Source organism: Ambystoma mexicanum, chromosome 10 (genome assembly GCF_040938575.1).
Source record: "Ambystoma mexicanum isolate Mex_15411 chromosome 10, UKY_AmexF1_1, whole genome shotgun sequence".
NCBI lineage: Eukaryota > Metazoa > Chordata > Amphibia > Caudata > Ambystomatidae > Ambystoma > Ambystoma mexicanum.
This window is the reverse complement of record NC_090932.1, coordinates 1,568,139,042-1,568,157,737: the sequence shown is the minus strand read 5'-3', so window position 1 is coordinate 1,568,157,737 and position 18,696 is coordinate 1,568,139,042. Positions and strand designations below refer to the sequence as shown.

General features: G+C 47.3%; 1 protein-coding gene across 4 annotated transcripts in view; it reads left to right on the top strand.

Moving 5' to 3' along the window:
* The window catches only part of SMPD4 (sphingomyelin phosphodiesterase 4), a 669,498-nt gene that overhangs the window by 429,374 nt on the left and 221,428 nt on the right, over positions 1-18,696 (top strand). For all 4 annotated transcript variants that reach the window (XM_069619878.1, XM_069619877.1, XM_069619876.1 and 1 more), the window contains one exon: positions 4,591-4,681. In XM_069619878.1, coding sequence (XP_069475979.1) covers positions 4,591-4,681 — 91 coding nt within the window. The remainder of the gene's footprint in view (positions 1-4,590; positions 4,682-18,696) is intronic.

Genomic DNA, 18,696 nt, shown 5'->3' with positions numbered 1-18,696 from the left:
CCCTTTCCCCTTGGGTTTGCCTGGCCAATAGTTTTATAATATATGGATTGTTGGGCTGGCAGGCTTAGGGGGTTTGGAGTGCCAGCTTCACTCCTGCAGGATCCAACTACTTCAGTGCTTGACAGGCGTGCAGTGATTTCCGGAGCGGAACCGGCCAAGATATGCCCAGCCAGGTGAGGAGATTTTGGTTGCTGCTGAGATTGCCGTGAGTAACCGGTTTAACGATGTCCCTTTTTATCGCCTCTCCAGGTGTTTCGTTCCGGTGCGAGCGCGATGTCCAGAAGATGCTGCCAACGGGATGGAAGACCGCGAGCAGCTGGGATCGAAGGATGGAAGACTGCAGGTAAGCTGGAACTGCTAATGATGTTCTTTTGTCTCCTCGGCCGGTCCGCGATTCCAGGCTCGCCGGGTGCTGGTCCCTGAACACGGTGAGCGTTACGCTGCTGGCTGCAGAATAACGCAAAGCACGTTTTCTAGCTTGGGTGTGGTTTATGTAGTCTACCCTGTAAAGTAGTCCAGGTAAAGTAGTCCGGGCTACCACACCCTAAAACACTGCACCGCACAGTCTGGTTCTTGGGGACTAGACTGTGTGGGTGTCTCCATGTTGGCTGCAGGCCTCCACATAAAAAGTAGTCCCTTAAAGTCCCATTCCAAGTATGAGCCTGGGAGAGTCCCCGGTGAAAATGCAAGGCCCTTGAGGCCCCAAATGAACCCCGAGCCCTACCCCTACCTGGCATGTAACCATGCCAGTGGGGTTCTGGGTCACGGGTCCCGACAGCAGCCCCCAGGAGCAAAAGAACAATGCATCAAACCCCAGGTAATTGCCTTGGAGCGGGACAGTACCTTTTCAGTGAAGAATAGGATGTCTCAGGATGGTCCCCAAGGTGAGGCAAATGCAGACCCTGGTTTTGTTTTCTTAGCTTTGGCGTCTGAAGAAGGAACTGAGGGATCAGACGGTGACACTCTTGCAGTGGGATGCCAAGCAGAGGATCTTGTTGGAGCCCTTCACAGGCTTCGGACAGTGACAGCTACCACTCTGGTTCTCGGTCCTCGACTCGCCTGAGGGGATGCCTACGAGGGGGAAAGAGTCACTGCAGGCCCAGAAGGATGCCCACAGGGTTTCAGACGAAACAGCGCTTCACAAGACGATGCATGGCAAAATGGTCCAGGTCACAGGGTATTGGGAGATTGAAGGCCCGGGCGGGGTTGCTGCTCTTCCAGGGATAGTGCAAAATGCAGGTGGTCTTGGGACTGGTTAGGCCCACCAATCCAGGGGAGGAAGTAGTCTTCAGGAGATCTTCCCTGTTGCTTGGATTTCAGGGTCGGGTCTGCAGTGGTCATTCAACGGCTCTGGCGGTCGCTTGGAAGTTGGTGGGGACGTTCTTCTACGAATTCCTCTTCGGATCTTTAGTCCAGTGGTCTACTCAGTTTCTTCTCCAGGAACCTCAACTTTTATGCAGGCCAACAGGCTGAGCCCACCAATCATCAGACATGCATTAATTCAAACTTGGTGTGGGGTGGTGTTGCTGTCCCATGGTGACGGTCAGCCTCCCAGCCTAAACTGGTTCCAGGCAACCACACTGTAGGACACGGACCAAGGGAGTTTTGGTCACTTCCCCCACCACCTGTCTTTTCAGGCACTTAGAGTCTTGGTGGGCTTCCTTGGAAAGCCTGCCAAGACTCTTAAGACCCATGCAGACCTCCCCCACCCAGGCAGGTAGAAGAAGGATCAAGAAAGACCAAGTCCTCAAAAACAGGGCTTAGAAATGTACAGCCACCATTTTAGGAAAATGGTGACCCTTGTGTTCCTTACCGCAGCTGTGAAGGCAACCTGCAACAAAAGTCCACAAAATGTTCTGCAGAAAGGTACCTGTCAGCCTGTCAGATGAACTTTGAACAGTAAATAAAAGTTACTGGAAAGGCGAGAAAAAGGAGACATTGTTTCCCTTCAGCACTCTACTTAAGGTGGGGTTTGCTGATCTTGTAAAATAAAACCCAGTTGGGACAGAAGTGTCCCCCTGCCCACATGTGTTAACACAGGTCAAATAAAAAGGGAAGCTCAATAAGCTCCCAGCAACACTGCACAAAAAGTGCTGTGTGCTGCAGTAATACAATATAGATGCCAATAAAGATGGAGGAAAGCATAACTCCATCAAAAAGTACCAACACAAGGTAAAAAGGGATCCCATGGTTAAAGTAAAAGAATGAGTGAGTGTGGAAAAAGATTCCCACTCACTCGGGAGAATCAGTCAAAAAATGCAATAGTCCAGCAAAAATGCTGGGGGTCTCACAAAGTGGGGAGAATTTCACTCAAGAAGGAACATCTACCTAACAGTCTGTGTCTCAGCCTCTGTCTCTGCCTCTCTTGTCTCTCTCTCTCTCTCGCTCTCTCTCTCTCCTCTCTCTCACACCTCCCTCCGCTCCCTCCCCTCTCTCCCCTCTCCCGACTCATGATCTTCCTAAAGACAAAGCTCTTATTCTTTCTGCAAAAAGGTCAAAGTCAATAAATGAGTACCAACTTCGGTTGGATAAGTGTATGTAAAATGTTCTGTGTAGAGCACTTTGTCGAAAGCGCTATAAATTGTCTTATCTCTGGCAATCCCTTCACTTGATCGTCCGCATAGTCTCTTCCCTCTCCACTGCCACTTTTGTGTGATCTCCTGAAGCTTGTGGAACAAGTGCATCACTGACATAGAAGTGGGAGCCCCTGTTCTGCTGCTGGAGGACGGGCAGAATAGTTTCTGCTGTCCTCAAGTGCTGCTGCAGCACAGTACACGCCAAGTTGCACCTTCCTCTGAGGGAACCTCTGTTGTCCTTTCATGCAGTATTTAGTCCTCCCGAAGCATCCGCTGATCTGTCCGTCCTAAAATGTAGCATTACGTTGTATCACCACTGCTACAGTGCCTGCATTCGTTGACTTGAGGGTTGTCTTGTCAGGTGTCCTCCAACATCCTCTTCATCACCAGCCACTTTGCCTGCAGTCCTCCTGACAGAAACCACAATCTGTAAAAATCTGATATTGGTCTTACCTACATCTCTTTATCCCCTGGACCCATTGGTCCCAATCAGAAGCCTTCTCAATCAGTCTTCTGCCTCCGTATCTGTTGCCATTTCGTTCTTCAGTACCTCAAAGCTTCTCCTGCAGACTTTTTCCAGATCACCATGGCTTCAACTCTTATCTGCCTTAGACTTGTGGACTTTCCTCTGCAAACTTCCTTCCTAGGTCTCTTCCTAATTGACTCAACCTCTAGATCTCCTCTGGTGGGATCAGGCATAGGCATTTAGATTGCCTCTTCTGCGTTTCTCCTGTGAGCTTATGTTTGACTGGTTTTCCCTATAACCAGAAGTTGCTTGCTGACTTTGTCATTTTGTTCTCTATGGGTAAACTTTGAAACTTCTTAGCAGTTTCACATAGAAATGAAAATGAGTACCATTGTCCTAGCGCAGAGCCAATTCTATTGGCTGAAAGGCACGCCTTAACTGATACTAAGGCTCACAAGTGTCGCGCCCCGTGCTGATGTCTGTGGCCATACACTTAAATGTCTGTACTCTCCTTGGCGCTGGCTCATACTTGTGCTTTACACGCCTCACCATCTGCATCTGATGCATGCTGTTGGCTGCCTCTCCTCACCTAGCTCACAGCCATGGCGTCGCTCCACTCTCACATTGCCTTCTTACACTTTCGCACCATGCCCTTCACGCCGCTCATCCACTCCACTTTCATCTACCACTTGTTCTATCTTTCGGGGGCCACCTTGATCCTCCCGTGGCCATCTTGCACACCTACTTCACAAAGCATCCCTCAATTATTAGTACCCCGGGTACCACCAAACCCCATGTTGTCTGTTCAGGGATATTAATAGATAGAGGTTCCTTTTGCAAAGGGATTTACCAGGGCGATAATTGCACCATTTATGCCCAGGCCATTACTGCCCGGAAAAAAGTCCCCACCTCTGGCCTTATTGCCTAAGTTTTTCCTAATAAGGATTACTGTATGAATGTTTGCTGGTGCCTCTTAGGGGTCGCATGACTGTTTTTAATATCCCTTGTCTAATTTCAAGTACTTGCATAAAAGTAGGTTTTTCACTTATGGACACCTTTTATTTAAAATTTTTTTATACTGTGTAGACATTTCTTTATTGCAGGCATCCGTGTGTGTTTGCATGTGTGGAAGTGTGTATGCACGCGGATGTGTGAGAGTAAGCGCACAGATGTGTGTGTGTGTGTGTGTGTAAGCACACAGATGTGTGTGTGTGTGTATGCACGCAGATGTGCCTGCGTGGGCACGTGCGTGCCTGTGTGTGTGTGCGCGTTTTACCTTACTACCACTCTGATTTCCTTCTTGAGAGTGAAGTTTTGACTGCTCTACGAGCTCCCAAATGAGAATCAGGAATAGCTTTGGGAAACGCTGCCTAACATTACAGGCTGGTCTTACTAAGCCTTCATCAGTGGACCCTTGGAACATCTCCCTAACAATATTTATCTTGTATGTGTGGGGCTAATAATGTCTGAATGCCTATCTGCTTCTCAAAGTGGTGGAATGGAGTGCTAAGTCTATACAATATTAATAACATTCAAATGTGTTTTCAGGGTTGTGATTCCACGCTTTGTCCAGCAGAAACTCTATATCTTCTTACAACACTGCTTTGGTCACTGGCCTCTGGACGCATCTTTCCGTGCGGTATGTACCAATCAGATTTATCTCAAGTTTCGCAGCCTATGCAGTACTCAGGAGTGCTAATCAAATACCTGTTTGAGGATTGAGGAGCATGTGAAATAAATTATATGTCCAGCTTCGGCTCATAGAGGGATCCATAGGCGAACATCCTGAAGGCGGCCATATACTGACCGAATGCCAGCACTACATAGCATATCAAGAAGGGCCACAGGAGCTTATGATGGTAGGCAGACTTATACATTATGGGGTAACGTTCCTGTTCTCACTCCCTGGTAGACCAAACAATATGACTATTTGCAGTTTTTATCCCCCATCACCCATTTTATGGAAGATCCAGCTAATACTGGATGAGGCTAGGTTCAGGAAACCAACATTTCTATCAGCGATTCAGTTTGTGAAATGAAGAACTGACAGGACAGCAAGAAAAATTGGAAGTGTACACCTTACTCTGTAGTGGGAGTTCAGAGCATGCTTCTTTGTGACGATCCATGTGCACAAAGATCCATGATCTGTAATTCATGGAAGTTTGTGGACAGTTCAGGAAGGAGCTCAACACTCCTCTTCAAGGAATTGCTCGTTCCTAACACCAAGGTGCACACACCCTCCACTCCCCACCCTACCTAAGACTGGGTGCTCTTTTCCCCACTATTTCTTTCCCTGGCCGCTTGTAGATCCCTTGCTGCCTAATTGCCTGCCCTTTCCTGTTTTCTCCCTGCTCTCTTGTTTCACTGGTCCCCTCAGTGTTGTTCCCCCTATGATTGTAACGCGCTTCCTTGTTTCCCGAAGCTAGGTCCACGCTCAATAAATATCCTAATATAATAATAATCACGGAGCAAGGGGACTCAATCTTGGTTGAAGTTCTGGGAGCCAGCTGGAAGAACCATAGAGCAACAGCAGCCCTCAGTGCTGGAAATGCCATAGTACCATAGATACTTCCATTGCCAGAAATATAATCGGCCTTAACTGGTGGATTGGAGATGAGGAATGATGATGTAGGCGCAAGCTCATTAGTGCAAAAAGCCTCACAGGCTAGCATTGGGTTTAGGGGACTGATGAGGTGGGGCATACCCAACTGTGAGTCATATGTATGTACTGTGTAGTGTTTGGTAAGGGTCATATGCTGGTCTATGTCTGAGGTAATAAGGTAATTTCACTTGCCTGTCTTTCAGTGTTTTTGTGTCTTGCTGACCTGCCCTAAATTGATTTGTTTGTAAGTAAAATTGTCTTTCTGCAATATTTGGGAAGTTAGCTGTCTGTTCAGTGGTGTTTGAGGTAATTTCATGTCTTCCAAAGCCACCCTTGCGTGATGTCTGGGCAGTTACCTTAGTTACTTGTCTTTTCATTGTTTTTGGTCAGCGTCATCTGTTTGCAGTATTTAGGCATTGAGTCTTGTCTATTGTGACAAAGTCCCATCTTTGGGGTTAGTGGATGGAACTTCGGATCACCACTAGAACCATGGTGAAGTCCTCGGAGAAGGCACTGGATATCCCCCAGGTGCTTCAGTGCATCCATATCCTCATATCTGTCCCACAACTTACTAGTTTCAACCACCCATCGCAGTAAAATGATCAGCTACCATCTCAACGTGCCAGCAGAATGGCAGACCTGGGTCCTGCAATTCATTGATCTCGGGATGATAGCTCAGGGGCAACATGCTCGCCTTGGAAGCTAGACGACACGGAGCAGAGCACTACATGTTCAATCCCCGGGTCTGCGCTTAGAAACCTCTGGGTGTTGAGCGTGTTATAAATAACTAATCATATACCATCATTGAGCAACCTGCACATGTATCCACGATTTCCATAATACAGCAGCTCATGAGCTGGCCCCAACTGGTGTATTGGACACTGTGCTCGCGTTCACACAATCTGTGAGTTGTCAGCATTGGCACTACAAAAGACAGAAGGTTTCAAGCCACACCCCCCACTTTATCATTTTATGCATAGAATGGGAAACAAATGTTGCACCCGGCCTTTGGTACGTCAGCCCATGGAATCACAGGCGGACCAATGAGTAGTCTTAGGGTGCTAATTCTGTAATTCTGAGAAGTATTGCCTAATCACATACTTTCCCACATCCCATACACAGCTGAACACTTATCCCCTAAAACTCAGAACCAGGTCCCTGCAGATCTGAAAGGGGACCGTACCCGATAGTTGGTGTGAATGTTAAAAGTACGAGGGGGAGAGTAGTTTGGAGTGTGGTGACGAGAAGAGGGGAGAGTAAGGCAGAGGTAGAAGTGTGATAATGGAAGAAGGTGAAAGGTAAGCAGAACTAGAAGGGAGGAGATCACAATAAGGTGAAAGATGGGCAATGTGAAGAGTAGACCATAGGAGGAAGGGAAATGAGTGGCGCAGAGGGATACCGGGGCGCAGTTGGAAAGAGCTGAGGAAGAACGAAAAGAGTGGAGTTGAACGTAGAATTGGAGTTGGGAGACGTGAAGTTGGGGGGAGGAGGTTGATGAGAGGAAAGAGCAGGAGGGGAGAGCAACGAAGAGCTGAGGTGGGAGAAACTGGCACAAAGTAGGAACAGTTTAGGAAGGGGCTGAGGAACCAGGGAGGGAGGTAGGGGAAAACAGCGAACAAGGCCCTGCAAGAGGGAGAAAGTGGTACGAGATGGCGAAGAGTACAACAGAAATGAAGCCTGTTGAAGGTTGGAGGTGACCGCTGGTATGGAAAGGAGTAGAGGTGAGGTAAAGGAACAAACTAGAAGGCAGAATGGCAAGGATGCTAGATTGTGGATGGAGGGTGAGAACAGTAGGTGGTAGGAGAGAACAAGTCTAATAGGAAAGATTTTCTTTTTGCTTCTTCCCCCACCCCCATGTGGTTCAATGGGACACCAATCTTTTTGCTATTGTCTCATCCTGAACTAACTTTTTTTTTTTTTAGGCAAGTAAAGCCCTTAGGCTTACTTAACTTGCTTTGTGTTCACTTTTTGTGACGATCAGTACAGAGGCCCTGTCTCCCCAAGTGGAATTCTGGTTCTCTTTAAGATGCACACATCACCTTGCTGAGAAGTGCGGTAGGGATCCTTTGGGTCCTGTTACTTTTTCTTAAGCAAAATATATGTTGCAGTCACAATGTGTTCAGGATGGGCTGGTGGCAGCTGTTTTTTTTCTCTCTACCATGTTTTTGACTTTATCGCATGCCCTGCATTTTACTGCATAATGCCATTAAAAGTGCCATGTAAACAGAAATGGCAGTGCAACAAGATGTTTGCCTGTCCTTTGGCCATTTTGCGCCATGGCTGCCTTCCTGCCCTCCATTACGGATAGCCCTTTCTTGGCCAAAGCTCCTGCTTTCCCAGGCAAAGTGGCGGTCTGTGTATAGCCAGATGTGTGATCTGTATCTGTCTGCGCCCAGTCCAAATCCACGCCAAAAAGTGTTTCTGGGCAGATGATGGCCAGAGACTATCCATGATTGGACAGCCCCTGTCCGTTTGAATGATGCAGATCCTTACCATAGGTGGGCTTGAAGCCAACTGCGGCTCAAATCCTGGATAAAAGGACGCCCCCTACAGCCATTCGACAGATCACTGGTGGAGCCAAGACCCCTGTGAAGAAGTTCAGCCCGCTGAAGACCAGTTGCATCAACCAGATTTCCCTTCAGTGAAATCCCAGTGAAGCTCAGCTCCTCTACAGATTTACAGAAGGTCCTTGTCGGTGCGTCGACGACTGGACTGGTGGGAACAAGATTGTGTCGAGCTTCTATCTCAATCAGGAAATCGCACTGCCTGTGTTTTTCTAGAGCTAAGGTTTCTAAAGCGAACTGGACTTCTTACTGTCTGATTTAAGCTAGGGCTGTAAAGTTCTACTTGGAGTAATGGAGAGACTGCGCTGCTTTTCGTGACTTTTGGCATGCCAACCCTGGGCTCAATGGCACCCACAGCGACTTTAACTGTATGGTTAGTTGAAGTTAAGGCGGTGATGGGCAAGACCCTGCCACAGATCTTCATGCTTATTGGTTGAGGGGAATGTCATACTCGTTTGACAATCAGAGACATATCTAACTATACTATATCTGCAATGTGGCACCCCTCACTCGTTCTGCAAGCATTATTCTCTTGACTCTAAATTACAAAACAGTGCTGCTTTTGGACAGGTTGTTTTTAAGACCTCTTTCTAATAGGTCAGTAACCATCCAAACAACCTCACTTGTTAGTGTTGCTTTGAAATCTCCCAAGTGTATAGAAGAATGGGGCATTTGTTTCATTTCTACGGATTCCCCCTAAAATGACCATTCAACGAGATGTTCGCTTGTTCTTTGGCCATATTGTTGTTTGGCCCTCTTCATGCCTTGCCTGTGTCTCTGTCTGTCCCTCTGTCTGTCTGTGTGTCTCTGTCTGTGTCCCCCACTCCACCTGTGGTCCCTGGGATTCTGGGTGTGATGAATGAGTGAAGCCGATAGTTGTTTGCTGATTGGACAGCTTCTGGCTGTTTGAATGGTGCAGATCCTTACCATTGCTGGGCTTGGACTTGCTTCCGTGCTGGGTTTTGGATAATAAGAGGACTCCTGCAGCTATTTCTATAGGTCCGCATTGGAGCCAAGAGCTCTTTGTAGAACAACAGCCAACTCACAATCCGAAGAAAACTCCTGGAGAGGTGCGGCATCCCTTCTGGCGTCTGATGTCCTGTTGGACTACCTGATCTGTGAAGGCCCTGTGCATTGTTTTACCCCTGGACTGGTGGGGTCAACCAGCCTTGATCTGTCTTAGAGGGTCGAGCCGTCCTGAGCCTTTTGAAGTGTCCCTTGACCACCTGGTGGACTGACCTTCTCTCCAGTGTGCTACCTCGCTAGAACTGTTGCTGTTCTGCGTTTGAAGCCGGAACCCCTGTTATCCAGCTTGTTGTATAAGTTGCCTTCTTGCTGAATTTCAGCCTCTCAGCTTCCGGGGGTCCTGTTCTGGAAGGACTGCCACAAACGTGACTGGAAGGACACCTGCTGTCGTTGAGTGCAGTGGCTATCACTTGAATTCGACTTCCCCGTCCTGTGAAGTGTCCTGAAAAGGGCTGCATTGGTGCATCTTGCATTTCTCCAATGACATGGGTTGCACTCTGCCCCTGGACCTGACCGGATGAATCCTTGCACCCGCAGCTCCTGTGTTCCTCTCACCGGAACCAACGGCGGGAAATCCAACATTTGGCTACCACCAGTTTACCCATCCAGTCATCTGGGAAAATCAGAGTCAGGGAGGTAAGTAAACGCAGAGTATTTGTCTCCCCCTGTCCTCCATATGATAACATTGACAAAAAGTATCTTTATATCCTCCCATTCCACTGTTTGGTTGTTGAACCTGAGCATTATAATCTGAAAGATAAGAACACATTTTACTTAGCTAGTAACTTTGTTACATCTCTTCTTTGGAACAGTTGCCAACACTAGTAACTGACCTGCTACAGATGCATTCTGAGGAGAGGTATTGTGGCTCCTGTGACTTTGCGCACTATGCCCCCTTCTTTTTAGGGATTTGACTGCTGAAGCTAGGGAATATCTCTTGAGACTTAGTTCCATCTTTACTGCATCACTTTACTTACCTCCTTTTGTTGATTGAAGTAATTGAAGGCATTTTAAGAAACTATGGTCACTGTATATATGTTTCTGATGCTTGTTAATCTGCTTAGAATCACATGTTGTGCATATTGTCCGACATCTAGTGCTAACCGTAGAATATTGCATCTTGTCTTTTTCGAGGATCGAAAGGGGACGTCGACATGGGTGGCGTGCCTGTAACACTATCCCTAACGGGATGTGTAGTGTACCCAAAATCCCTCACGCGTCAAGGGCCCTCAGTTTGTTTTTTTCAACCCGGCTAGCTGGTTGCCTTATGTAGAGCTCTTACTTATTGCAAAATTGTTATATTTGTCGTCCTCCAGTCGTTTATACATTATTCGTCCCCTCTTCGATGATTACTTCCTAACCAGTGCCAAAGAAAGCAAAAAGAACAGACTTCGGCGGATGGGGCTCCGGTCGGCGCTGCTGACCGCATGGCCGGGCCTTCTGGCCGGCCTATACAGTAGGGAGAGTTGGGTCTGGGGGTTTCTATTCTTTTCAAGAATCTTTCCTTGCCCCCTCTCTTTGCCCTTTTGGTTTTGCTGTTGCTTTCACACACCAGAGCTATGGACAGGAAACCATTTCAATTTTGCCCTTCCTTTAAGGGAAAATACCCCTGGAAAGACTAGCGCCGACGGTACAATAAGTGTCTTCCCCTCAATCACGACGAGGTGTTGTGTCAGTACTGCCAGCTCCTGCGTCCTAAGACGATCAAGGAGCGTCGAGTGAAGCAGTGGGCAGCCTACGCCATGTCGCAGGCCGAGGGTAGCTCCCCAGCAACCGAATGTGATGAGGATCTAAGCGACGCCTATGGCTTTGATCCTGCTGCCATTGACATCACATCAGAGCGCTTGCGTTCCACGGCATCCATCCCCTGCCCCACCAGGCACAACGATAGTCATGCTATGGAGAATGTACACCCCGGCGAAAGGGACGCACACGTTGCCCATATAACCAAACACACAACCCCCGCTAGCGCCTCAGTGGATCAGTAGAAGTGGGCCAAGGCGCCAACGGGTACGTCGAGTTCCTCGACGGCACCCACCGATTCGCGTGATCGGCAGCCCTCCCTGCAAACATGTCAGCGGCATGCGTCGGTCATTCTACGAGTAAGGGCGCCAGCACCAAAACCCACAAGGCCCTCGAGATGCCTCCTAAGAGCGTGCTGACGCATAAAGCTCTGGTTGCGTCGTTCTATAGCGCACCCGTCTAAACAGCCTAAACCCCTCCCGGTGACGCCGAACATCAGCGAGAGTCTCGCTAAGATCGTTTCGTCGGACAGTAAACAGAGGGACAGGTCTAAAGAGACTTTGAAAGACACATCTAAACGCCCAGAAGAGCAGGAGAGTTATTCTGAAGTCCCCAACCCTTCACTAGGACCCTCCGTGACAAATTGCGGCATCCTAGGCTGGAAAATCCCCAGGAGGAGCCCTTTCCCCCCTCTCGACCCCTCTGGCTCATCTCTATGGACCAGGGAAAAATGTGAAGGGTGTATGGACAGGTTGGCTAAATTTGTGGACTTCTCTGAGAGATTCACTCCTAAAAGGCCTAGTGAAGATGACCTGCAGTGGCCAAATTCCAAAAAACATCTTGTCCACTTCAGGAGGAGGTCTTTGACCTTACAGATCAAGAAGAGCCTCTTGACCGTTATGCAGGAGGATGATCCCACTGATCAGACCCAGGATTAGGGGGATGACCAGCATGTGGATAACCCACCTTGGCTGTCCCCTATCCATACCCCGGACCCTGATACCATATGTATGGACCCCCCTCCTCCCCCTCCTTTCCACCTTTGCGTCCGAGATCACCTGTAGACCAGATGGCGTTTAACGCCATTCTGAAAAAGGCAGCCAAACACTTCCAGATAGCCACGCAAGAGGCAGTGCTAGATTCAAATTTCGTGGAGGACATTTTAAAGGAAAAGCCTCCTGCCAGCCAGGCTATCCCTTTACTTAATTCAATCAAAAGGTGCATCGCCCCTTCCCTATTTGAACCCCCCCTCTATTTTAGGGGTCCTGCCACCCTAGATTCTCTTGTGGTCACGACAAGGAAAAGGGCAGGTGTCCCCTTGTCCGCAGGCGAGGCACCGCCGGACAAAGAATGTAAAAATTGGTATGCTCTTGGGAAGAGAATCATTACTGAGGCAGCTTATTCAACCCGGAAAGCCAACACACCACGCTTTTGGCCAGCTATTCTGATGTCCAATGGAACCTGCTGCAGGAGGGCCTACAGGAGGTCACTGAACCAGTGCATTCTTGCCTGCTTACAATTGTATCAGAGGGTAAGCAGGTAAACCATAACATCCTCAAAAACACCTTAGATGCTGCTGAGACAGCATGGAGGACCTTAGCCCAGGGTACCCTTTCGAAACGCCACGCATGGTTGAAGAACTCTGGGATCAAACAAGAAACGCAAGTGTTGTTAATCAACAAACCGGTGGAAGACTCTAACCTGTTTGGCAAGGCCGTTGATGAGGCGCTGGAGACGGCCAAAAAGGAACACGAGACTTTGAAAACTTTTAATCAAAGCACTCAAAGACCCTTTCAACAGAGAGGGGGAAGTTCTTGTTGCTCCTTTTGTGGGCAGTCCTATTCTCGTTCCCCACACAACCAATATGGCTCTGGTAACAATTGGTCCTCAGGACAGGGGTCTGCCTCCTCAAACCCATATCCACCCAGAGGACGACTCTGTGGGAAAGGAAGGGGTCGCAATGCCACCCAGAGAGACTCCCTGGCCTCCAGTCAGAAATGACTTTCAAATCGGGGTCCCCGCTCATGCCTACCCGGTCGAGGACGTATAACATCATTCCTGCACGCATGGTTATTGCATCGAGTTCAGCCGGCCACCTCGATTCAGTACGTCAAAGTCCAGGCACCTAACACCAGAGCACCTGAAGATTCTGCTGCAAAAGGTCGAGATCCTGCTGGAAAAGGGCGCAATCGAAGTCGTCCCCGTTCTGCAGGTAAACCAGGGTATTTATTCAGTTTACTGCCTTGTACCCAAAAAGGATCTCACCATGCGCCCTGTCCTAGACTTGCGCCAAGTGAAAAAGTTTGTCAAACCACAAAAGTTTCAAATGGTAACGCTGCAAGAGGTAATTCCTTTACTGACGCAGGGGGGTTACATGGCAACACTGGACATGAAAGATGCATACTTTCATATTGCAATGTTGCCGGCACACAGGAAATACTGAAGGTTCATAATAGAGGACAAACACTATCAGTTCAAGGTCCTTCCTTTCGGCATTGCCTCAGCCCCAAGGGTATTTACAAAGGTACAGGCAGTTGCAGCAGCACACCTGCGCAAGCAATCCCTCCCAGTTTATCCTTACCTCAACTGGCTCATAACGGTGGACTCGTACAGAACATGCCCGTCGAACACTCAAAAGACAATAGACCTCTTATTCAGTCTAGGATTCTCCATAAACGAGAAGAAATCCAGCCTAGACCCCAGCCAGGTCAAGCAGTTTCTGGAGGCTCTAATTCGGAGTGAAGACAGCCTTGTCTTCCCCTCCAACGAGAGGGTTCAAAACATGTTGTTTCAGATCCCTCAGTATGTAGCCAGTCAAGAGGTGACGGTACGCAAGGCCATGCGACTGTTAGGGATGATGGCATCCTACATTTACTTGGTTCCTCACACACGTATGCACCCTATGCAAGAGTGGCTCAACAGCCAGTGGTGTCAGGCCAGTGGACAGTTGGACGATCTAGTGGTTATCTCAGCAGCCCTCGTTCTCTCTCTGAACATGTGGTCTAAGGAAAACCTTCTGAAGGGGAAAACCTTCACCAACCCCGCAGTAGAAGCCACATGACGGACGCATCTCTCACAGGGTCGGGGGGGGCTCACCTCCTTCAACAAACGGCGCACAGCGTTTGGTCCCCAACAGTAGCATCCAACCACATAAACCTGTTGGAGCTGTTAGCGGTATTCAAAGCACTGAAGGCCTTTCAGACACAGTTGCAGGGAAAGACAGTACTGATCCTCACTGACAGCACCACGGCTATGTACCACCTGAACAAACAAGGGGGCACTCACTCTCAAGGCCTGTCCAAACTGTCACAGAACATTTGGAAATGGGCTCTCAAACACAAGATGTTTCTATTGTCACAACAAGTTCCAGGGGAACTCAATCTTCTGGTAGACTTGCTCAGCAGAGACTTCTCGTTGCCCTTAGAGTATGAATGGCGGCTACACAAAGACATCGTCTTCAACATTTTCGCAGAATGAGGCTTCCCAGAGAACGACTTGTTCGCAACTCTGGAGAACTCACAATGGCCAGATTATGCCTCCAGGTACCCTCAGAACCAATACAAGGGAACCGGTCTCTGGATAACAACATAGTCAGGAAATTTAACGTTCCGCCCAGCACGCACCCTCCCTGACTCACCTACTCAACAAGATTGTGCACAAGATGCACCAGGAACCAGTCACCATGATATTGTTGGACCCGATGTGGGCACGCCACGCTGGTTCTCCCATCTGATGGAGATGGCTCTCTCTCTCTCCTCCAATGAAACTACCTTGCCCATACAACATGCTATTTCAGGACAATAGGGGGGGGAACTACAACCATGCCCGCAGACACTCAACTTTGCGGCCTGGCTCCAGAAATCATAGAATTTGGGCATCTCCAACTTCCTCAGAGATGCATGGATATACTTGGGGAAGCAAGAAAGCCTAACACCAGACATTGCCACTCCAATAAATTGAAACGCTTCGTCATCTGGTTTAATTCCAAGAGCATCAATCCCTTTGACTGCTCTCCTACTCATATTGTGTTATACCTGACTAACTTACTAGACTCAGGTCTGGTTTTTAATTCCCTAAAGGTTCACTTAGCTGCACTCCCAGCCTATATCACGTCCCAACGTAAAGTGTTGTGGTGGAAGATCCCAGTTATTAAAGCTTTTATGGAAGGGGTTAAGAGAATTCATCACCCCATTTCTAACCCAGCTCCCGGATGGGACTTAAATGTGGTATTAACCAGACTTATGGGGTCTCCCTTTGAACCGATGCATAAGGCAAGTCTCAAAGCTCTTACCAACAAGACCGTCTGCCTGGTGGCAGTCACTTCAATAAAAAGTCAGTGAACTACAGGCCCTTTCAATTCTAGACCCTTTTGTGTCAATTCAGAGAAGAGGTGGTTCTGCGCACTCACTAAGTGCCATGTGAACTAGTCAATAGAACTACCAACTTTCTTCCAGAACCCCATTAACATGGCGGAAAGAAGCCTACACCCACTGGATGTGCGCAGGGCAGTCATGTACTACCTGGAAAGAACTAAACCACTAAGGAAGACAAACCAGTTTTTGATTCAGTGGTAGCTGGTAGAGAAGGGGATCCTGTCTCTAAATCAGCCATCTCAAGGTGGATTGTCAATTGCATCACACTCTGCTACACTTTTGCCAAGAGAGATCTGCCCTTCAAGCCTAGAACACACACTACGCGAGGCACTGGGGCTTCCATAGCATTCATGGCAAATGTTCCTCTTGAGTCCATTTGCAAAGCGGCAACCTGGAGTTCTGTACACACCTTTACAAAACCCTATTTCCTAGATACTCACTCTAGGTCTGATTCTCAGGTTGGACAAGCAGTACTAAGAGATCTTTTTTCTACTGTTCCTTCTCACAACCCACCTCCAATTCTGGGTACTGCTTGCTAGTCTATGCACAGCATGTGATTCTAAGCAGATTCACAAGCATCAGAAGACATGCATTACTTACCGTAATAGCATTTATGATGATTGTATCTGCTTAGATTCACATGCGCCCACCCTTCCTCCCCACTCGGATGGAAGGAACATAGACATCTTACTACTTCTACTCTCTTTTCTGTACTCGCGATAGTCCTAAGGCTCCCTCACGGCAGAAAAAATACAATTACAGGGACCTAGACGCGTGAGGGATTTTGGGTACACTACACGTCACGTTAAGGATAGTGTTACAGGAGCGCCCATGTCGACGTCCCCTTTTGATCCTAAAAAAAAACGAGATGCAATCTTCTGCGGTTACCACTAGGTGTCGGACTATATGCACAGCATGTAAACCCTTTGCAATGGCCTAAAATGACTCTAATTTTAACAAATAATTCATGTGCTGTTAAATCTATGAGGCAAATATGATTTCTCACACTAGCAGGAAGTTATAAACACTGGCAATCACAAGGCAAGGTATCAACAAAGGTATACAGTTCAAAAGCAAGTTGAAAATAACACGATGCAGCTGGAATCACACGTTGGAAAGTTGCATTTTACATGGATGCAGTTTTAAATGGCACAAACGGTTTTCAAGAAAAACAGGTGAAATGTGAAAGGCGGAATTGAAATGTGGTTTTTTTTGGGTTGGGGGATAGATTCACATCACAGGGACAATATAGAAGTGAAAGAATGGCAACAGCTGAGGAACTGGATGAGATTTGCAAGATAAAAGGAGTTTCGGTTTTGGTAAAATGAAGCCGTGAAAGAGAAAAAAATTGGTTTGAAAGAAAATGACAAAGTTTACTTATACTAGTTTATAAAGAAGATGGTGCTGCCATGAAACAAGTTAAGTCGGCCGCATTAACCCGATCCACGCCGCATGTCTCTATGTGGAAATTAATTAAATTATTCAAAATATTGCTATGGAGTTACAAGATGGGGTAAATGAGAGAATGGCACTAACACTAGGAAATCACAGACAAGATGCACAGAGAATTCCGACAGTTGGACAAATTACCAAGGCATGGATAGGGTTGCTTAGAAAGTGGAACAAAGACAAAGGGTCAAGATGGGGTAGGCTTTATTGCTATGGGATGGGGAAATACTCACAGTCCACACTTGAGTTTGGGATTTTAGGACAGTCAACTGGGTTCTGGTCACTGCACGATGGGTGCCCCTTACAGCAAACAGCTTGGCAAGTCTGGTTGCTGGATGGCAAAGGTACAGCGGGCATGCAGACAGTGGACACAAAAAGTTGGTATGGTCACAGGATGCTACCCAAAAAGGGTACCACAGCTTTTCCCACTGGTTATTGGGATTTTTAGTGGCCTTCCTGGATCAAGGCCTTGCAGGTATAGGGTCAGCTATGCTTTGGCCTTGCAGTGGGATCTGGAATCTGGCAAGATGAATGTAGAATATCAGGATACGCAGGCGCTGGAAAGTCGAGAGAGAGAGAGAGTGTGTGTGTGTGTAGAGTTCTGTCAGCCACCCTTATTTATAAGACACAGTGACATCATAGAATTATTGGGCAGAACTGAGCTAGGCCTACCCCCAAGACCCGGATAGGACAACCAATGTTGGTTGCCTCCTCTAGGAGGTGACTCAGTTTATGAAGTTGGATTTTATGATGTGCAAAGCCTTCCCACAGACCTTTTTGCCAAAAATCCATCTTGACACAATTTACACGTTTGTACAGTTGTGGCATCTCAACAAATCACATGGGCAGATTTCATATTTTACGCAGAGCATGTCAGTCCAACTCTACAGTTTGTAAGACTTTTTTTCATCCAAGTAACTATTTTTCGCTGTTTTCAGTGAGAAATATTCGGCCTAAAATTCTATAACTTTATACATGTATATAGATTATTATTAGGCGTATTAGGCATATCAGTATTGAAATTGAAAGCGGCATCATGTCCACTTTCCTTAGAATATGCAATTCTCTACCATTTCTGTTCCCAATATGGCAGTGAAGGCTACACAGTCTTAAATTAAAAACCACAAAATTACATTTACACTGTTAACTTTTTACGTTCCTGCAAAATCCTGTTGCAAAGATAAGTTTTAAAAGTTTCTTAATCAAAATAGTCTTTTGAAACAAATGGGGCTGGCCTTTGTCCTTCACTTGGCCCATTTTTTTGATCAGCTACCACAAACTGGCGTTTCAGCCCAGGGTGGCCCTGGTGGTTTCCCAGTTTGATTGAATGTTTATTGCCACTTCCTCACTTCACAGGTTGGTGTCCCAGAATCTCTATTGTAAGAGGCCTTTGCCCTGACAAAAGTCTGATGAGCCTGTGATATGCAGCATTCTGGTCCTATTCAAAGTTCTCCAAGCTAGCAATTATCACAAGTGTCCCAGAAGTTTATGGTGGCTCCTTTTTGGGGGAAGGCCTCAGTTTAGCCAGCAGAAAGACCTGTTCGGGAGCTTGCAAAATCCTGCCAATGCATTTTAATTCCTTTATTTTGTTCTGAATCAAAAACAAGCCTGTCGAATAAAAATCCCATAACAGTTCCCCAGCAAAACCCGCTGCACATTACTATGCACGGACACGTTTTTATTCAACATTGTCATTTTAAAACCGGCATTTTCTTTTGGTTTGCAAAAGCCCATTTTGACATATGGTTTCTCTTCGACCTGGCTTCCAAATATTGTTTTGCAGCCCTATTCAGTTTCTTTTATCCTGCAGTTTGTTCAAGCCACAGGCTCACTAAAATGGACACATGCCCATAGAGCTAGGATTTCTTTGAAGCCTTGATTTTGACATTTTGTAACC